Here is a 20,655-nt window from a genome sequence, read left to right as displayed (position 1 = left end):
ATCATGTAGATGAAGTTCAGTCATCCCAGCCACACACCATTAATGACTGTCCAGGTTCAGAGAGCACTCACCCATACCTACATTCTTCAGGGGGTGGGGGTGGGCAGGGGGATGTGCAAAGAAATGACGCTAAATGCCAGGGAAGATCATGTCATTGGGCACCGTATTAATCAATCTCTGCAGAGATGATGTGAACTTGAAACCAAGCTGGGTGAGCCCACAGGTGCTGACACATCTCTATACCGAGCTTTCTGACCCAAAGAGTTTAAGCAGTATTCTTCCCATCTTTCCGTCTTCCCTCACTGGCTTTGCCCAACCCACGTACAGCGTTTCCTTCTACCAACTCCATAACCTTGAAACTTGAGGGCTATATCAGGGTAGCCATCGAAACTGGAGGTATTTCTGCCAGATAAGAAACCTGAGAAACAAGCACAGCAGTCAAGGTGAGAGTGTAGTGTCTTTTCACCCTTGACCTCTTTGGGGGACTTAAGAGGAGGGGGGAATGGGCTGGGAAATATGCACAGCCTATAATCAGAGCCACCCATCCGAAGGCACATTAAATATTAACCACTTCACTGAAACTAGCCAAGTCTTGGACAAGAGTAAATAAACTGCATCTGGCACTCTGGCATCTGAAGCCTGTGCGGAGGGAGAGGGCTCCAGTCCCAGTCTAAGTTCACTGGAAGAGACTTTCTGAACAGACTCAAGCCTCGCTTATCAGCCATGAATCCCACCCCATATCCTCCAAGAGTTCAGCCTCTCAGTAGTCAGAGAGGTTTTTGCTGACTACCTAGAAATGTGCCTTGGGCTGGAGAACATCCTAAGAAATATTCCAGGAAGACTGAAATTTGCACTGTGTCATCTCCCTCTCTACAAGCACAAGGACACGTTTCTGTGAGTGTCAGGAAACATTAGAATCTCTTTTTCACCAGTGATATAAGGGAAAAGATGGATAGAAATACCCTTTGCGCAGAAGGGCCTTATTAGTCACAGCTGGTGACCTTCTCTGCTGACAAGTTCCCCATCACAGGCAGTCCTCAGGAAGCTGGTGTGGTGGGCTGTTTGTGGTATGGGGGAAGCTAACATCTAAAGTTCCATTGACCCCTTGAAACCCCTTTTAGTACTGTGTGCACCAGGCCCTGGGATCCTGTCCCTGAGGTCTCCACTGCACAGGAGGAACAGAGGCAAAGTTAGGGACCAAAGTGTTAACCCCCAACGTGGAAAATGGAACGCTGACTTGCTACTCTGACTCTTCTTCTACAGCCAGCTTCCTTAAGCAGGTACCCCTGCCACACAAGGGCCACCTGGGACACCTGAAGGAACTTAATGCAAAACCGATGCCCTGGTCTAGTTCTCCTCTCTGTGGACTTTGCCACCCTATCTTAGCCTGAGCCCCACTTGGAACTCTGACCAGACTCAACATGCAGCCGTGAAATATCAATGTGGGCGCGGCCCCGGCACAGCCCAGTAGCTTTCCGTTTGCCAGTGTCTATATCTACTAATAGGAAAAGTTGGAAAAGTAATGAGTTGAACCCAAATAAACTTGACTTTGTAGCTAGATTATTGGTGGGTTTTCCAAAGATGAACTGGTAGCACATTTTAAGGTTTTTCTGATATCACAAGTCCTTACAAACAACCTAGCACAGTCCATACCTTACACACCTGTCCAGCAAGAACTCCATTATCAACCTCCATGATCGAACATATACACACTGCACCCTTTATTTAAATACAGATAGACACTGAGTTGGTAAAGCCATGGGAGAGTTTCCAGTTAGAAATGCAATGGAAAACCAAGGCACTCTACTCACCCGAGTGAACCCCGTTTAAACCTCTTCTGCTCAAACTTTTCTCTTTCAAAATCACACCTCAATCTCAATTGCTCAGAGATGGAAATTTCCAAAACAAGTCTATTTTCTTTTCTTGTTTGTAAATATGCTTACCCAACCTAAATAAATGAAAAGGCTTTCCTGGTCCTGGTCTAAATTCTTAAATCTCAGCTACTATCCTGCTCTGATCCCAGGCTGGACTCAGAGAATTGAACACAGGAGGAATCCTTTAGTTGGGGTGTGGAGAGGCACCCCACTTCTCCCAGAAACCATGAAGCTCTGACTTCTCCTGAAACCCCTCCTCTTGCTGCAGAATAAGCAAAGTTGGTTAGTGAGTCACTCACCTTCACTGGGTCAGGGGGCTGAAGGGAGGAAAGAAATACCCTTTTATATCAAAGGGCAGAGATGAAGACAGACACTGCTTCCCTGCCTCCTGCTGTTTTCTTCTTTTGACCTCCTCCTGACTTACCTACACAGGTAAATGCTTCATCCCTGCTGCCTCACCACACCCAGCCGCTGACTCTCAGCCAATCCTAGCTTTCCGCCCCACTTCTCATTCCAGCTGTTTCTCCAGGGATGGTGTGGGTGGGAAATGATCAGGGCGGCGCTGTTCTCACTTAGCCAATCACATCCTGCTGTCCCTTGCTCCCTCCCATCCCCCTAACATTTAGAACCAATAAAGAGTCATTAAAAAGAAAAAAGGGCGGGGGAGGTCTGGAAGGTGGAGGAGCTGGAGTCAGTTTGAGCTAAGCATGGAGGAAAGTAGAGAAAAGAGAGTTGGCAGGGAGGCTAAAGGTACTATAACTTTTAATCTTGATATAAAGAAACACAGACCATCCCCCTGGCCAGTGTGCTTTCTGTGGTCCTGTTTAACTCTTGGTTTCCTGTCCTTCCTCCCAACTTTCACCTGGAGAAGTATTCCCCTGAATTCTTCAGGATAAAACCCTCAATGACTAGTTTTGCTACTAGCTTTCAGAACTGCTCATGATCACTTTTGTCTCAAGCCTTTTCCTAGCAGCTCATTAAGTTAGCAACTCTAGGTCCACTGAGCAGGCACCCTAAGGCCAGGGATGCTGTAGTTGAGCCACCAAGGCCCCCACACTTGCTAACAACCCCCTTGGCCTCCTTTCTTTCTGGGGGAAATGAAATCATTTTTCTCCCTTGAGGTCCCTGTGCTGATGAAAAAGTGTCCTGACAGCTTAGAAGGAGAGAACTGGAACCCTTGTTATTTGGGTCCCTGGTTTCTTTGAGCTGCTCACGGAAGATGGTAATGGATATTAAATAAAAACAAACTAAGCTACCAACCAGTTTAGCAACTCCTGTCTCACTTCATGGGGCAGGTTTTTGGCACCTGTAAGGTGAAGAGAGTAGCTAGGAGAAACCACTGCTTTCAGGAGGAACTCTTCCTCCAGGTGTGGAGGCTACTCTCCCAGATGTGGTTTTTGCCCAGAGCTGATATTTCCTAGGTGCAGGTCATCTCAAATACCCATCAGTTTTTAAGGTATTTTGATTACTAGCATTACAAGGGCTGGAAGAAAAATTAAGATTGATGCACATAATAATTGTCAGCTCTTGTATGCTAAATATCATGCAAAGTATTCTCATGAATAATTTCTTTTTTTATTTCAACCTCAAAAGTTAGGCACTATTTATTACTATGTAGATTTCACAGGGAGGTTAAATAACTTGCCCAAGGCCATGTTGCTAGGAAGTGTCAGAGCAGGGATTTTAATTCAGGCAATATGACCTCAGGGTTGCTATGTATCAATATGGTGCCAATCGGTCTCTATTTTGGAGAAAAACCGAGTGATAAATGTAAAATACACAGACAGTTTTCTGATCTAATACTACTACTTAAATTTATCCTTTCCTATTTCATTTATGATTTAATTATTTACATGTTTAATAAGAAGATGACACATGGCTTTCATCTTTTCTCTTTCTGTGATCATAGTTGGGTAGGAAATAAGATGTGCAATGATCCTGGGCCAAGGTGAAGGAGAGGCAGGCAAGACTTTGAGTAGGAAGGAAGTTGGAGGAAGCCTGGGATACCCAGCATCTTTGCAGCAAACAGGACAGCAGAGCTGCCTGAGTACTCTAGGGCTATGGCTTGCTTCCTGATATGTCATTCAAACATGTGTGATGTCATAATACTAGCAAAACAGGAAGGGCATCTCCAAATCAGAATTTAAATACCACTAGAGTTACACCCAAGGATGGAGTCACTGAAGTTGATCCAGCTTCATAGGTGTGTGATTTGAATATTTGCTAAAAGAAAAAAAAAATTGACTTGTGAGCATTAACTTAAAAGAGGAGAGTAGGCACCGTCTGTGAACAGACATAGTTTTGCAGTTTATAATAAAATTAGGATAATAATAGGGCCCTCCATCTTTTCCCAGGTAGAAGCAGGGACACAAACAGAATAACCCTTCTTTTTCTTTTCCCCTTCAGAAATTTCCTTTCAATAATTATGAAATATTTCAGATACCATAACACAAAGCCACTGTACTTAACTCTGTTCAAGCCAAAGCCAAAGATACTTAATAAACCTTAGCTCCTCTCTCTGTCCTTCAAAGCACACATACATCTTAACTGAAAGAAATCAAGTCCTGCCTTAGTGCTTCCCACCCTTCATGTTCTTAAATGTTTTCCTTGGAATTGATCTTGGTTTTGCTTTGCTTTATTTTGATTTGGAAAAAGATGAAGTCTCTTAAGGTTTCAAGAGAATTGGGAAGGTAGCCTGGACTACAGAGGAGGGAGGACTTCCAAAGTCAGAAATATCTGGAAGAATGACTCCCTCCCGATGTAGGTCATCATTTGAGGAGCAATGTGAGTTATTGCTCTATGTGTATGAATTCACATTTGATGACCTGACTCTGAAGTCTAATTACAGCTCAGCTCACCTGAGTCAGCGATTTCCATACCCCTCCTCCATCCTCGAGGGCCTCTGCTGTGCAGTCATCTCCTTTGTTGTCAGAAGCTCCTTTCTGATTCCTCAGCATGGCCTCCTAGTGTGGCTCTCACTTCCCCATCCAAGTGTATGCATGTGTGCATACACACACATATACACACCACTTCAAAACCAAAATACACCACAGACAGTAATTGTTCAATCTTGCCTCTTTGGGTTCCTTACAAAGTTGAACTGGAAGAAATAGTTGTGGACCAGCATTCAAACCATCCATGATTCTTATTCCTATTATAGTCACATCTATTAGTGTCTTCTCCCTTTCCTCTCCAAAGGAAAAATGAAATTACTTTGAACGCATGCAGTCACCATCCTTAGAAAACACTTAGTGGCTTCTCTGTTTAGGTACTATGTACTGGGGCTCAGAGGGTAACCTCTTAAAATATTGAGGACAAAAGGTTTATTATCCAAGTAGGGACTAGGAAACCAAGAGCTGACTTTAAAGAGAACATGACTAGATAAGGATTCAGATGAGGGTAATTATAACTTGGCTATAAATCAAAGGTTTGATAGACCAGATTAACTCATACAATAGATCACCCAGTTCTCACCAGAGTAATATTAATACTAAGCCTAAAGTAATTAAATAGGAACTAAGGGATATAATTAAGTAGAGCTGGATGAAGAAGTTCAGGCATTACTTATTAAGCAATTTCTGAAGTGTGCTTCATTTTTTCTATTTCTTTTTAAAAGTAGTATTTCTTTGACCTACCTACTACAGAAATTTGGAGGATGTCCTTTTCTTCCCAAAGCATGTGAAAGTTTGAGGGCTGAGATAACCCATTAGCATCGAAGAGTTGGCTAGGAACATCGAACCTTAATATGTTCAAAATTGAACTTGTATTGTCCATGTCCAAACCACTGAAAAGTGTCCTTTGTTCTCTCTCCGCATGCCAGCTAACTGCGTCACACCTGTTCTCACCTAGGCGCGACAATTCCCAGCCATCCTTGAGTATCTCCTGTGAGATAGCTCTCAAGTCTGTTTCCAACCTTCATTCTCTATTTGTAGGATTATGGACTGTTAAAGATGGAAGAGAAATCGCTTGCTACACATCTTCCATTTTTTGTAGATACACATCAGTTATTCCTCTCCTTAAAATACTTTCATGAGTCTTCACAGCATTCAGTAGGAAATTCCAAGTCCCAATTATGGCATAAAGGGACTTTCGTGAAGTTACCCTACATGTGTGTCCTGTCACATTTTTTTCTGTTTGTATTCTTTACTATGCCCACACCTAATTTTTCTGAAACTTCCATGATTTCAAGCTTCTGGGCCTCCAACATGCTATATCCTTTGTTTCTCACCCTTATCCTTCTAGCTTTGTCTATCCTTCCTTCAAAGTTCAGCTCAAGCACCACCTTCTTTTGGAATAGGATATTAGGTATTATTTCACTATAATCTCTTTTTAAAATTTTTTATTAATTTTTTAAAAAAGAAAAGACAGTGGAATGCATTACAATTCTTATTACACATATACAGCACAATTTTTCATATCTCTGATTGTATATAAAGTATGTTGACACCAATTCATGTCTTCATACATGTACTTTGGATGATGATGTCTATCACATTCCACCATCCTTGCTAATCCCCTGCCCCCTCCTTTTCCCTCCCACCCCTCTGCCCTATCTAGAATTCATCTATTCCTCCCATGCTCCCCCTCCCTACCCCACTATGAATCAGCCTCCTTCTATCAGAGAAAACATCCGGCATTTGTTTTTTGGGGTTGGCTAACTTCACTTAGCATTATCTTCTCCATCACCATCCATTTACCTGCAAATGCCATGATTTATTCTCTTTTATTGCTGAGTAAAATTCCATTGTGTAAATATGCCACATTTTTTTATCCATTCATTCACTGAAGGGCATCTAGGTTGGCTCCACAGTTTAGCTATTGTTAACTGTGCTGCTATAAACATTGATGTGGCTGTGTCCCCGTAATATGCTGTAATCTCTTAACACAAGGACGTATTTCTAGCTTTAATCCACTAGGATATAACTGTCCTCTCTCTCTCTTCCTGTAAATTTTGAACTCATGAAGGACACTACATTTTTGTATGTATAATTCTTCTAATAATTATATATAAGGCCAAAACCAATGATAACTTTTTGGCAACTTAAGTCTTTAACAAACTTGCCTTTTAAAAATCCATTCTTTGAGATTGTACCATTTCATATCCTCTAGGGCAATGTTTTGATCCATATCCTCCATATCCAAATCATAACAATCCCTTTGAGTCTGAGATACTTAAAAAGGCCTTTAGCTGATGATGCTGTACATCATAATGATTTACAACACATATCTTGTAAGAAGTTGACTGATTTTATCTTTCTTAATAGGCTTCTAGCGTGCTTTATGTTCTTTACTCATTGTTATGGATATCTAAAAATTGATTAGTACATAAGAAATATGTTTAATAGTACTTGCAAAGAAGCTTAGCTTATAGCAAGTATTCAAAGAGTGGAAATCCCCGGAAACACCAGAACTGCTTATTGAAATTGCCAATCTAATAAATCTTTTGCTTCCTAAATTTGTTATTTCTTGAACTACTCTTTAGATAGTTTGCATAAAATACTCCATCAATGTGAATTTATTAATATTTATTTGCTATAATGACTCATCTTAGCAGTAAACAGGGTCACAGGACAGAATCAACAAGGCAATAGCCATAAGAGAGGTGAACTGATGAGACTGCGGCTGTCTCTTTCTCTAGAGTTGGCCTACATTCTCCCTTACTTCACCCCTAAAGCCTCTTGCTGTTAAGATGACTGGCATATTCCCTTGAATATATATTTTTTACTTGACTCTAAAAGACATCTCTCCCTTGAGCTAGCCTTTGTTCTCTCTTGAATATGTATCTGCTTTTTTACATGAAACTGTCTCTGAAAAAAAAAAAAAGAAAAAAAAATAATGAAACTGTGACTATCTTCTACTTGCTGTTGCCATTGGTTACCAGAAATGTCACCTTTAACTTTCTGCTCCATATACCAGCATTTCCTACTCTCACTTTTGATTTGATATTATTGGGTTCCCCTGAGCCACCAACACCTCTGTGTTGATCACATGACAGTGGATTGGTACCAGTAAGAATCACAGGTAACTACCTGACAATTGCCACGATTCTTTAGGAAGCCAAATTTCCCAAGTCTGAGGCCACTCTTTCTCCTCTTTCCTCAAACCTTCTACCTCTCCTTTACCCTTTTCACTTTCAGATAATAATTTTGCCAAAATTTTTAAAATATTTAGTAAGAAAACAGCAGCCAGGCTGTTTCCATCACCAAATTTATAAACCTACCCTTCCATTATACTCATTTTCTTTTTTGGTACAATAGAGCACATGTTCTTCCTGTAAAATTCTATCATGTACATGTGCTCTGGATCTCATATCATGAACTCAGTCTCTGCAGCCTTTTCTCCTGTCACTTTGACCTTTCTACTGAAAAAATCCCCACCAGCATTCAAATACACTATGGTGTAGCATAGTGCCTCGGGACCATACAGCCAGCTGCAATTCCCTAGTTTTTCATTAACTAGTTGTGTGGCTTTGGGAAAGTTATTTAACTTTTCTAAGCCTCAGTTACCCTATTTATAAAATTGGGTTGATGCTCCCACTAGTAGTAGATTAGTTAATACATGTATATAGTACTTAGGAGTGCCTGGTGCATAGTAAACACTTAATATATATGAGTTGCTGGTAGTTTAAAGCTTAAATCTTTGCTCCCATGGTCCTACATTTCTCTCTGACTGTTCTATGTCCGTTGGCTCCCCTTCACAGCCATACTTCTTGGGTTGTTTACATATCTTTCCTTATCTTTCATTTACACTTTTACAATTTTTATTTACTTTTTAATTTCACCAAAGTTATACTTACACAAATATAGACAGATAATTCTAAAAGACTTACTAGAAAACAATACTAGATACATAATTTCCTGTTCTCCAAATTCTTTTGGGATTCCAGTCCATATGTTTATGCTATATCTTCATATTTTCTCCTTTCTACTATGCAAGATAAGGACTTTGCTCTCTCTCATACTGTTCTTTGTCCCTCCTTATGGCATCTACACCTACATCCTATACATTTTTGCATTTTAATACTTAATATGTACTGCATATATATTATTTCCTTTCATGATTTAATAAGTGCTTTCCACAGTTGTGCAATGAGATATACTATGGTTACTCTTTCTTTTCCATGTTGCTTTACACGCCCCTCCCACCCATTATGTAAATCTCTTCTCAGCACTTTCAAGGACATTAGGTATTCTATTAATCTCATCCTGGAAAAAAATTTCCCAGAGAATTCTGACCTGTTTTCATTTGGCCAAGTTGTTCACTAGGGAATTCAATGACTATTGTTTCTTAGAAAAATCATTTCATTTTGCTCTTTTGTTGGATTATCTATAGAATTCATCTCTTCCTCTTTCTTGGGTTCTCTCTCTTCTTTTGCTACAACATATTCTCCAACAGCTTCCTGAGAATAAATGCATAAGATCTTGTTTGCCCGAAACAATACCATTATTCTATCCATAGGTGTGATTGATGGAATGGCTAGATAGTGTTTTGGGTTAATGTCTGCTAGCTTCAAGTGTTGTTAAAAAGCCCAAAGCATTTCTGATCCTAAATTTTAGGTCCTCCTCTTTATCGTCAGTATTCTGATATTTCCATGATGGTGATGATGATGATGGTGATGTGCTAACTCTTAAAAGTCTTTATTTGAACCTCTTTTTCTAGTTTGGTCAAAACCCCTTAGAATTCCCGATTACAAGAGCTAATAAAATTCCTTTGAGAAGCCTTATTAATCTGATGCTTTCCTTAAAATGCTCTAATGTCCTCTTAATGATTTTATGATAAATACCAAGGCTAATGTATATTTCCTTATACCTTAACTTCATTTATTCATGTTTAACTCATCAAATATATATTGAATGTCTATTATGCATCCAGTACTTCATTAGGTCCTGGGCATACAATATATAATGATAAAAGGACAGAACTGGTTGGAGTATACAAACTAATTTGGGACACAAATATAAATAATCAAATACAACCTGGTAAATATTAAATGGGGTAGGTGCTTAATAGAACTAAAGGCACTCTTATCTGGGACCCTACCACTTCATTTTGAGTCCCTCTCCTTGTTTAACACACTGTGGACAGAATGATCTGAAAAATACTTCATTTCCTCCTGCAATATTGTGTTTTCAAATGCTATACCTCCTACTTAGAATGTTCTTACTTTTCAACTAGTTCCCATTCATGCTTCTGTTTTTGGCTTAGATGTCACTTTCTCAAAAAGGCTTTCTTGGATTCTCCAATTTTAATTTGGTTCTCCCACCCATTATCTCTTCAACCCCTAACTTTTTATTCCTTTACAGTAGTAAGTGTTTTTCTCACTCCAATATATACCCAGCACCCAGGGCAGTTCCTGGCACATCAGATCATTAAAAAATACTGAATAAATTGGTATCTATGTAATCCTGAGGCATTTGACACTGTATCTTGCAATAAGTAGAAGTTCAGTAAGGGTTTGTTGTTTTAACAGCTTGTCTAATTATTACTTATCTTCTCTAAGCCAAATTTAAAGTCATCTTCTCAGCCTTCATTCAAGAGTAAGAAAAAGAAAACTGGGTCTTTTGATGTTAAAGGATGAATCCAATGGGAGGACCATTTTGTAGGTCAACATAATTCAATCTGTTCCTTATTTTGTACTTTTAAAAGCGTGATTTGATCAGTTTACTGTCTTTATCATATTTCTGAGAAAAACCTTTCACCTGTTTCCTTTTTTTTTTTGGTTGGATTATCTAGAACTCATACCTTCCTTTTTCAAGCTCCAGCGGAAATAATGTAATCCAACAAAATTTAGGAAAGACTTATCCACCCCAATGTGAAGAGTTAAGCATTTAATGTTTTTTTAGCCTGTTGAAATTTTTGAATTGCCATCCATTGTACTATCAGTCTTCAGTTTTCTTGGGATTTACATTAATCTGTAAATTTCATTAACTGGTAGTGAGTGAAAATAAACACTACCGATAGAAGTCAGAGGTATCTCTAAAACTGAACAATGATTTAAAACTGATTGTTGGGCCCCATCAACTTCTGAGAATTTTCATTTCTTAACAAGTTCCTAGGGAATGTGTTGAGAAGTACTTTGAGAAGCATTGCTTATGGGCAATTAATTTTCAACAAGCTACCATCACAGAGCCAAGACTACATATAAACGTTTAATGTGGATTGGCTTACTTATGTTCAATTTATACTGAGCCCAGGATGTATTTTTGTCCTGGTACAGATTAGATTGCATTATTATGGCTCTACTTCCTTACTTTTAAAAACTTATTGCAATGAGAGTTAAATAGTTCAATTTAGAGGGCCTAAATTCTGATCAATTCTAATAACCCTAGTATTGTTTCAAAAAAGTATTTAAATGTTGACATCAAAGACAAAATAAGTTCTTTCAGAAATATTTCCATTTTCAAACAGATGTAAATTCATACAGATTTGTCTATTATCAATGAACAGCAACCCTGGGTACAGTGGTGCACACCTGTAATCCCAGCCATCTCAGGGAGGCTGAAGGAGGAGGATCGACAAGTTTGAGGCCAGCCTTGGCAACTTCACAGGGCCCTGTCTCAAAATTTAAAAGGGCTGGGTATATAGCTCAGTGGTAAAGCCCCCTAGGTTCAATTCCCAGTACCTAATAAATAAAGATAAAATGAACAGGAGCATTCAGTCTTCCAACTTGACAGAAATGATACTGAATTTGAGCTTTGGGGAGCAGATTCAGGGGGAAAAAAAAAGTGAAGGTTAATTTCAAATATTCTCTGGTGTTAAAAAGGAGAAACACATTCTCCTGTTGAGTCCACCTAAATATAATCAAAGCAGTCGTCTGTTTGATAATATCTAACTTGAGTGTCGTGGCTGTCCATTGGCTTTCCACCCTGATCCCAAAATATGCTCAAACAACAAGGTTTTCATTAATTTATTCTTTTAAAACAAGTCACTTCATACAGCATTTATATATTTAAAATCATACACCTCATAAATAAAATCAATGCATCTTAATGACAATGCCAAATTCACATGAATTTTACAAAATGAAATTAAGTATCTTCCAGGTAGCAGCAGTGCATTAACTTTGAAAAAGAAAAAAAAAAAGCTGGCAAATAGACAAAGTAAGATTTTGAAAACAACACTGTTCATTATTCTTCATAGGAAAAAATATGTTACGAAAAACAGATTTGTTTTGTTTTGCCTTTCTCTACTACTTTTTCAAGCCATATTCTAAAGCTCTAAGTTTGACAGCCTTGTGGTTTTCTTCTTGCTTTAGGAACATCTGCCTTTACTGTATTAATGCAGGAATTGCAGAACTATTGTTATTCTTTATTCCTTTGAACAAACTATACATACTTATTCTGCAGTTTAAGCTAAGTTCAAAAATTTTAAAGGAAAATATAACTTTGCTGAGTATATTTCCTGTAAACAGCTTGAGTCCTGGATGGCACCAACGTGAACTGGAAAAATGACATGAATTAGGTCCCCTGGTCCTTTACTTAATTTATGGATTATAATTAACTACATATTCTACACCAGACATAAAGTCAGACTCACAGAATCTTAATTCTAAGTCTTTCTGATGTTAACCTTTCTGCTTATCTTTAACTTAACCAAATCATGTCTCTTCACTATCACTAAACTCCTACATGTAGGTTACTATTTTAGAAAACAAAAGTATAAAAGGGAATCAGCAAAATTCATATATTCATGGTCTTATACTTTAATAACACTCCTTTTCATCTATGGCCCTGCTACATTCTATGCCCCCCACAAAAAAAAAAAATGGAGGAAAAGGATTGGGGCAACACAAAGGCATTGCTTGGAAATTTTTCTGAAACTCATAATTTATGACAAGTAATGCATTCATTTGACAATCTCTTCCTTTTTAGTGGGACTTTATTCTCCTACCCCTTTTTCTCCTTTCACTCTAAAATACCACAGGTTATCAACCTCCATTAAATGCATGTGAATCAAGAATTAAGTCAGCACCTCACAATTCAGTATCAATGTAATATCTTTTTCCAAGTCAAATATTCAAAGCACTATAACAAAGTGCTAGCTAGCGTTTGGAGAAGATAAAACATTTCCCCCAAATCAGGGAAGTTTCTTTTCATATTGGATGAAATATGGCTAAAATATTAAATGCTTAATCAGAAAACATCTTTAGTTAATAAACTAGCTTACTCAAATTGTGTTTCGCTTTAGACTTAAATGATGTTGGCTCTATGTGACATTTTTAAGGCTTCTGACTTAAAAATCAGCTTCCTTAAAATAAGTTTACTTAGAAACAAACAAAGAGCTTTAAGAATCTACATCTTTCAGAAATTGTTAATCATCTTTGTGCTACAAGGACAAATTTCAATACTGCACTGCATAACAAATAATAAATCATAATCACTTCATAGCAATAACATATTTAATGCTAGGGCACAGATCATGCTCCTAATAGTTACTGAAATTGGGTTCTACTGTTATCAAAACACCAGAATGTTTACCATTTGATACACTAAACATTTACAGCAATAGTTGATTATGAAGAGCTGATGGTTAGCAGCTCACAAATTTTAATGTCCTCAACAAGACCCCTATAGAGCTAACATGTAAACTTTTATTTCATTTTTTTAAAGTGCTGCAAACAATAAATGTGTCTCAACACATGAAAGAACATAACTCTTAAATATACGCAAGTTTAAAAAGGCCACCTGATTTATCAAAAGAAAAAAAAAATCACTCTGTTGCTTAATTGTACATACTCCCCCACTGTAATTTTTTCAAAAAGATAAAAAACTATGATTAGCCAGGGTACACTGAAACACCCTTGTTTTAATCTCTACACAGGACAGAAGAAATAACCTAAAAAGTTAGGTGTGGGCACTTAGGGGCATAAATAAATAAATAAATTCCTGATAATGATTTTGCTGGGCCTTGAACTTCTTGAAACAATGGAATGACTTTATAGCTTGTAACAGGTTCAAGCTGACCAGCAGACAAAGCTTCAAGGGTACCACTTGACTATGCCCATTTCTCCCATTTCTCATTCATGGGAAATAATAATTAGCAAAACATGTAACATACCAATGTCTTCATATGACTAACACAAAATTCTCGTGGATATTACTTTCAACTTCTGAAGTCACTCTATGAGTGAATCTTCATAATACTATACCTGATCTTTAATCAGAAGAGTAAGAAAGAACAGGCAATAGGTTGGGAAAGCAGTCTATTCATTCTGCCATTAACTGTGGCAGAATGATTCTCATTTTAATTAAAAAAAAAAATCTTGTATGACAGGCAAAAACTGAATAGGAAGAAGGATTTCATTCTGCTCCTCCAGTGCAAACTTGGGACACAGTTTCTTTTAATACTGCTGTAAGTACTAAATCCATAGAGCTTTCAAAATTCTCAAGATAAGGGCTGGGATGTAGCTCAGTTGGTAGAGTACTTGCCTCACATGCACAAGGCCATGGGTTCAATCCCCAGCACCACACACACACACACACACACATACACACACACACACACGAAAAAAAAGTTTACTAAGTGCAGTAGGAGGAAAAAACCCTTTAAATTCTGTGAGGCTTTCAGGCTTTAGTTTAGAATACGCAGTTTAAGTTTTTAATTCTTAATTATTGTCAGCAAATAGTGTCTCATCTTGAATTTTTCCATGATCAGAGAACTAAAGTACTAGTGCTGAATTTCAGCAAATATTAACTTAAAAAGTGAATTCTGAAAGCCATTTGAATATCAATGTCTACCTGGTCAATGGACAATCTAGGTAAAAGATAAAATAGAATAAGACCCCCAAATAAATACCTGACAATATGTAAACAACAATTATAATGAAGGGGCTTAATTTTAAAATGAGTGTTCTATGTCTTCCATGTTTTAAATTAACCCACTGTAGATAACATATTCTCAATTTTAAAGTGACAATAATGCATGCTGGGAAACATCAAAACATGCCAGGCACATTATAAATTACTCAATATTTGCCACACAAATAAACTTCTAAATCTAAAATTTCAGTAGCAAAGGTCAAATTTGGCTCCTGAAGTGGCACAGAAAGGAAGGCAAATTTTATGAATAATGCTCAATTTGATGGATGCTACCCAGTAGTATAATCTTAATTTATAGTTTTCAATTTAATATTTTCTGGGGGAAATAAAGGAGCTACAAAAACCATCTAGACCCAATGACAGACAGGTATGAAGAGATTTTCATATCATATTCATCTGTTCATATGATGATTGCCGAACATTAAGTATCATAAGCTCAGGAGCATTATTTTTTAAGGCTCAGTAAAAAAAGAAAATGAAACACTTTCAACTTACACTGATCATAATAACTTATAATGCCTAAAACAGCAGTGCACACAAAAGGTACTCAGGAAATGTCATCTGATGATTTAAAGCACACTTTGTGAATTGTTCCTTTAAGGAACTGTCCTCCTAAATCGTTCACCTTTATGTTCCTTTATTTTACATGGCCACTGTCACCAAGTAAAAGCGCTACAGGTAAATCTCAAGTTTAAAACATCTGCCAAGAAGATATGTGGAGTTATAAGTGCTTTAAAGTATCCACTGATTCTCTATGTGAAAATAAATAATGAAAACAACAAAACTTCACAACATTAGGCCTCTTTACATGTGTAAAATACATAACAAATTATAATTTAGCATCCCTGATCTTCATAAGAATTAAGAGGTAGGAAACTTTATCTGGAAGATCTTGTGGTGAAGCTAAGTTTTAAAGGGTGTACCTTGAAGATTAGTCCACCAAGCAAATGGCTACACATCTGATATTAGGAAGAAGCAGAATTCAGAAAGCTGAATAAGGCAAGGATTTAAAAACTTTCATATTTTGGAAGTGAAACAAATTCATTCAATAGTATTATACCAATTACTTTAAAACTGTTCAAAAGTCAAAGTAAAATATGAAAGATAAGCCAAGTGCTAATTTGTAACATGGAATATTCTAAAGAGCATTAGTGGAGGGATACTGGCAGCACAAATCACTAGGTAGGTATGCAAAAGATCTTATAAAAACCAAACCAAGGCATAACATTATCACTTTAGATGAAGACTTTTTCTTGGAGGAAGTGCTCTTAACAAAAAGGCTGAGGAAATTAAAGCCCTTTAGGCAAATTTTTTTTTTTTTTAAAAAAAAGCAAAAATTGAGCACTCAAATTTTAAGAAACTTTAACTGAAATAGCATACCCTGCTTAATTTTAAAATTTTGTCCAATGTGACAAACACTAATACATAAATTGCATTAAAACATGAGGCCAATGGTCTTTTAAAGCTTCAATAAGCTGCTTCAGGCACCTTTTCCCTCATACATTCTACTTTTATACACTAGAAATCTTAAACAGGACCCAATCAATTCCTGTTTAGATAACATTCTCAAGGAATAGACTTATCCCTGCAAAAATTGCTTGCTATGTACTTATAAGTGGTTAAGTACACACTTACAAAGTCTAACAAATTGCAGTATAAAATTAGTTTTGACAATTGTATCTTCATTTGATGAATTCTTAATTTAGAAACTATTAACTCAGTTTTAAAAGGAAGCAATTACTGGAGACACTGTGGTTCATGTCCAGTGGCCTTAACATGAGGCCTTCCACATTACCCCAAATATGATGTTTTCTTCTACAAGTTAAAGCTCCTGGATGCTAGTTTGTAATACTAAAATCCAATCTTCAGGTTAGTGTCAGCAAGTGGCTGAGGACCACCTATTCTGTCACCCCAGCAGAAAGAGGGCATGTATCACCACTGTAGACACACATCTGTAAACTTGCACACTAATTTTAATCTTAACAAGGAATTTCAGTGTCTTAGTGGTTTAAGTTAAAAGGATGGTTCAAGCATTGTGTCCTTTGTTCTTCAGGGTTAAGAATAGCTTATTAGAAAACCCAGAGCTTTCTGGATCTGTGAGGTAGTAGGCTTCAACCCTCATCATGCATAGATCACACTTCTCCAAAGTTGGTATGGCCTGTCTCCTTGGCATGGTCCCTTGCTTCTGCTTGTCCAGTTAATCCTTTCTGACACACCATACATCTCAGGGTGAAGCGGTTTACATCGGTAAATTGTCTCATTCTTCTAGCTTCATCTGCTAGTTCCAGTGCTTGTACAAGGACAATATCATCATTAGAGGAGAAAATGGTCAAAGGAGGGGTATCTGGATCAGGGAAGTTACGCTGAAGCGGATCATAGTGGATGCCATCATAGATCAGTAGAACCCTTTTGGTATATCCTGCATCTTCTCCAAAACGATCAATTCTTACTGTTTGTGTATCTACTACACATATTTCACATTGATAAAACTTAGACAAAATTGATATCTCAATTGCTCCCCCCCAAGTATCATCCCTTTTGATCCAGTCACAGTACTCTTGATTTGTTTTTCCCAGTATTGCCTCACTATATAAGTCTGGATCACTTGCTACAATTTGTGCTATAAGACGTCTCATCTCAGGGGCACAAGCTGGATTCAAGACTCCACCTTCAACGACATAGTATACACTGGTAAAGAGGCAAGAGTTGTCCGCTGGGACCACAGTTCTGGTAAGCACAGGCAAAGTTTCCCTGACATAACTAGGAGCACCATGTTTTGTATATGAAGGTGAAGTTTGGGGTCTGGTTTGGTCTTCTTCAACGATCAGCATGTCGCCTGTTAAAAATAAAACAAATCCAGAACTGCAGTGAATTATAGATGAAATTAAATTACAAACAGGAGTTAAAGCGTATAGTGGAGGGAGGCTGAGGCAGGAAGACTGGGAATTCAAAGCCAGCCTCAGCAACAGTAAGGCACTGAGCAACTCAGTGAGACCCTGTCTCTAAAATTAAAAAATACAAAATAGGGCTGGGGATGTGGCTCAGTGGTTGAGTGCTCCAGAATTCAATCCACAGTACCTACCCCCCAAAGAAGAATACAACTTTATAAACATTTGTTCACTGTCTCTTCATAAAGATGAAAACAAAAGAAAACAAAACACTTCAGATTACATCCCAATTTAGTGAATTGGCTTGGAGTATATCCCTTTATACATACTTAAAAAGATACATTTTGAAAACAAACTTTTCTTACTTGCTGTCTGCATTTAAAAGCACAAACATTCCAGAAGATGTTCACCATAGACTAGGCCACTAGGGGGTTCTCCTCCTTCTGAAACTTAACATATCTACCTTATTTAGTGTTTACAGAGTTCTTGACAGAACGAGGGAAAGCTTTTAATTGTCAATGTTGATGTTCAAGTTTTAATACTGAGCAAAAATTAACTGCTGTTGGTTAGAACTTGAAGGGGCTTTTAGTGAATATTTTTAAAAGTTAATTCGAAAATGAGTAATATATCTGTCGAACTATATAAGAAGGGGACTGCAAGAAGAAATCAGGAAAGGAAATAAAGTATGATGCAACATTCAGATACTGGGGGTAGAGGGGGGAAACGCACTAGGCAAAGAAAATAGGTCCTATATTTTTATAATTTTGTGAATGCAAAGAAAATAAAATGAACGAGTTTGTTTCCAGATTGATCTGAAAGCAGGTCGGGGAAGAGGGACTCTTAGGCTTTCGGCTTTTCTCTCAAGCGTGTGTAAACAAAGGAGTTGTTAGACACTTGCCCTGCCTCTGTCAAGTTCTCTCTTCTTTGATCTAGCCTCTCCCCTGGCCTCAAAGCCCCCAGCTGACCCACTGCTGCCTAGCCTTGCTGGTTCTCACTTCTTCCCTCAACGTCCTTCCAGGACTTCCTCAGGCCCGTGCCCCGAATCCCTTACCTGACTGGATGGGCAAGTCCCCCAGAGTGGTATCCCCGTTGCTGAGATCCAGGCATTCGGGCGGGTATCCGACAAGGATTCGCTGATCGCCGGCAGTGATCCCGGTGATGGCGGCAATTTGGCCCTGGAGTTCTCGCAACCGGGTTCGGCTGGACAGTCCCTGCAAAACATGGGTGCCATCCTTGGCCTTGCAGCGGAGCCGCCACATTGTGTTGGCGCGGCCGCCCACAGGCCAGACACCCGCAGGGCCAGCTTTGGTCCCGCCAGCCGGTTGGGAGACGCCGCCGGGGCAACCAGCCGCGGAGTGGACTCCAAAATGGCCACCTTTTGCGGGGCCAAACATCGCGAGATGTTGCCGGTGTTACAGTTCTCGCGACACTTTGGCTCGGCCTCTGCCTTAGTACTCCTATTAAAGAGCTAACTCTCTTAAAGGGATAACTAATTTCTCCGCCCACCCTCAAGAGCCGAAGGATAAATTTGTCGGTAGTCTTAAAGTACAGCTGTTCTTGCTACCTGTACAGAGAGTGAGTTGCCGCCCGCGTCGGTAGCATATATGCTCAAGCGAAGAGGGCGGGGGAAGGAGTTCCTGAATCCAGTAGAGTGGAATGTAACCTTGCACCCAGGTCGGAAATTATTAAATCGGGATTCTCAAACTACACCAGGAGAATCAGAATGATAAGAACGCAAATGAATGCCAAGATTGGTCAGTGAGTCAAAGGCTCTGCCCAAAACAATGAGACTCGTGACTAGACTCGTGGCTGCACCAAACATTGACTCATTGGGGTTAAGGGGGCTGGACCAGTGGCCTTTCCACCTCCGTGGGACTGAAACTTGAAAACGTCTATTTGCCACCTCAGAAAGCGCAGTATGAGGTCAGCATCTGAGCCTAGGGCGATTGCCTCATTCAGGTAGTGGCAGTATAAGGAGGAATGCAGAAGACTAAGGCTTGTCATCCGAATTCCAGTTCAATTCCTGGGTGTACAAATATGAAGACTTCATTCCTGCCTTCAGTATAAGTACTTACTGTAGTCCAGAGAGAAGAGAAGGCATAAGAAACATAACCGCTGAATTTCATAGCAACGTGGTTAATGCTAGTTATATGGCCATTTTCAACCTTGTGTGCCTGGAACCTAAGACTGTGCCTTGAAAATATAAGGTGTTCAATAACTACTCTCTGGATGGATAAAGACAGTTTGTAGGGCAACAATAACACGCTGAGAGTTGCAGAACACCTCAAAGAGTCTGTAACTACATATTTGAACTGTTTTGAATGATGAAAAATTCTCTGCAAAGGAGAAATAAATAAGTTCCTGAATGTATCCATTTTTCAAGAAATCATTGTTCTTTTTCCATCCTGGATCCACAGCAAAAGTCCCACCCTTTTTTGAGGTGATTTATAGATAGAATCAAACATCAAAAGGCCCGCTGGGGAAACTATGAAAAGTGTAGTTCACTTGGAATGTGCAAACTCCATTAAAAGCTTCCATCTGTGAATAAATTTCATGAAATCTTTGCGTCTTTTCATATCTTTCCCGACTCAAGTTTCCTTTTTCTGTAGTTCTGGGGATGGCACCCAGGGCTTTGAGCATGCTAGGCAAGCGCTCTACCTCTGAGCTATATCCCCAGCCTTCCTCTCCAGTTTTTTTGCTAGTGCAGTTTTCCCCTTTGTTCTTCAAGATTACTTACCATCGCAGATGATATAGGGTGGGGAGAAAAGGAGGGTGAGTTATTAATTAAGAGCGCAGTTGACTTAGATTTTAGTGTCTGACATATGGGTGGGAAGATTATACAAACACTACGAGTAATCAGCTCAAGTACCTGTGGCAGCTAGCGAAGCACCTTTTAAAGCTTACGTCCCAATTCATGGATCTTAACGAGGTCTAGGACTCAGGAATGAAAGCGTTAATATTCTCAACGTTTCCACCATAAAGTCACACCCTCTCAAGACGTCTCCTTAGTATTCCGCTCTCGCGATAATATGAAAAAAAGTCTTTTAATTAGCCCCGCCCCCAGCCTTATTAGTT

At 38.7% G+C, this 20,655-nt stretch overlaps 1 protein-coding gene across 4 annotated transcripts in view; it reads right to left on the bottom strand.

Annotated features, from left to right (window-relative positions):
* LOC308650849 (specifically androgen-regulated gene protein) overlaps positions 1-20,655 on the bottom strand; it is a 30,165-nt gene that overhangs the window by 9,397 nt on the left and 113 nt on the right. For 2 of the 4 annotated variants that reach the window (XM_081297253.1, XM_081297254.1), the window contains exon 2: positions 18,632-18,791. Coding sequence is in view for 2 of the 4 variants with exons in the window: in XM_081297251.1 (XP_081153377.1) it covers positions 18,632-18,791; positions 20,450-20,496 (207 nt within the window). In the remaining 2 variants the exon portion in view is untranslated. Of the gene's footprint in view, positions 1-18,631; positions 18,961-20,449; positions 20,638-20,655 lie in introns of those variants that run through there. The other 2 variants (XM_081297251.1, XM_081297252.1) reach the window with 2 other exon arrangements.

Source organism: Spermophilus citellus (genome assembly GCF_964194105.1).
Source record: "Spermophilus citellus genome assembly, chromosome: 6".
Classification (NCBI taxonomy): Eukaryota; Metazoa; Chordata; class Mammalia; order Rodentia; family Sciuridae; genus Spermophilus; species Spermophilus citellus.
This window is presented reverse-complemented; position numbering and strand designations above follow the sequence as displayed.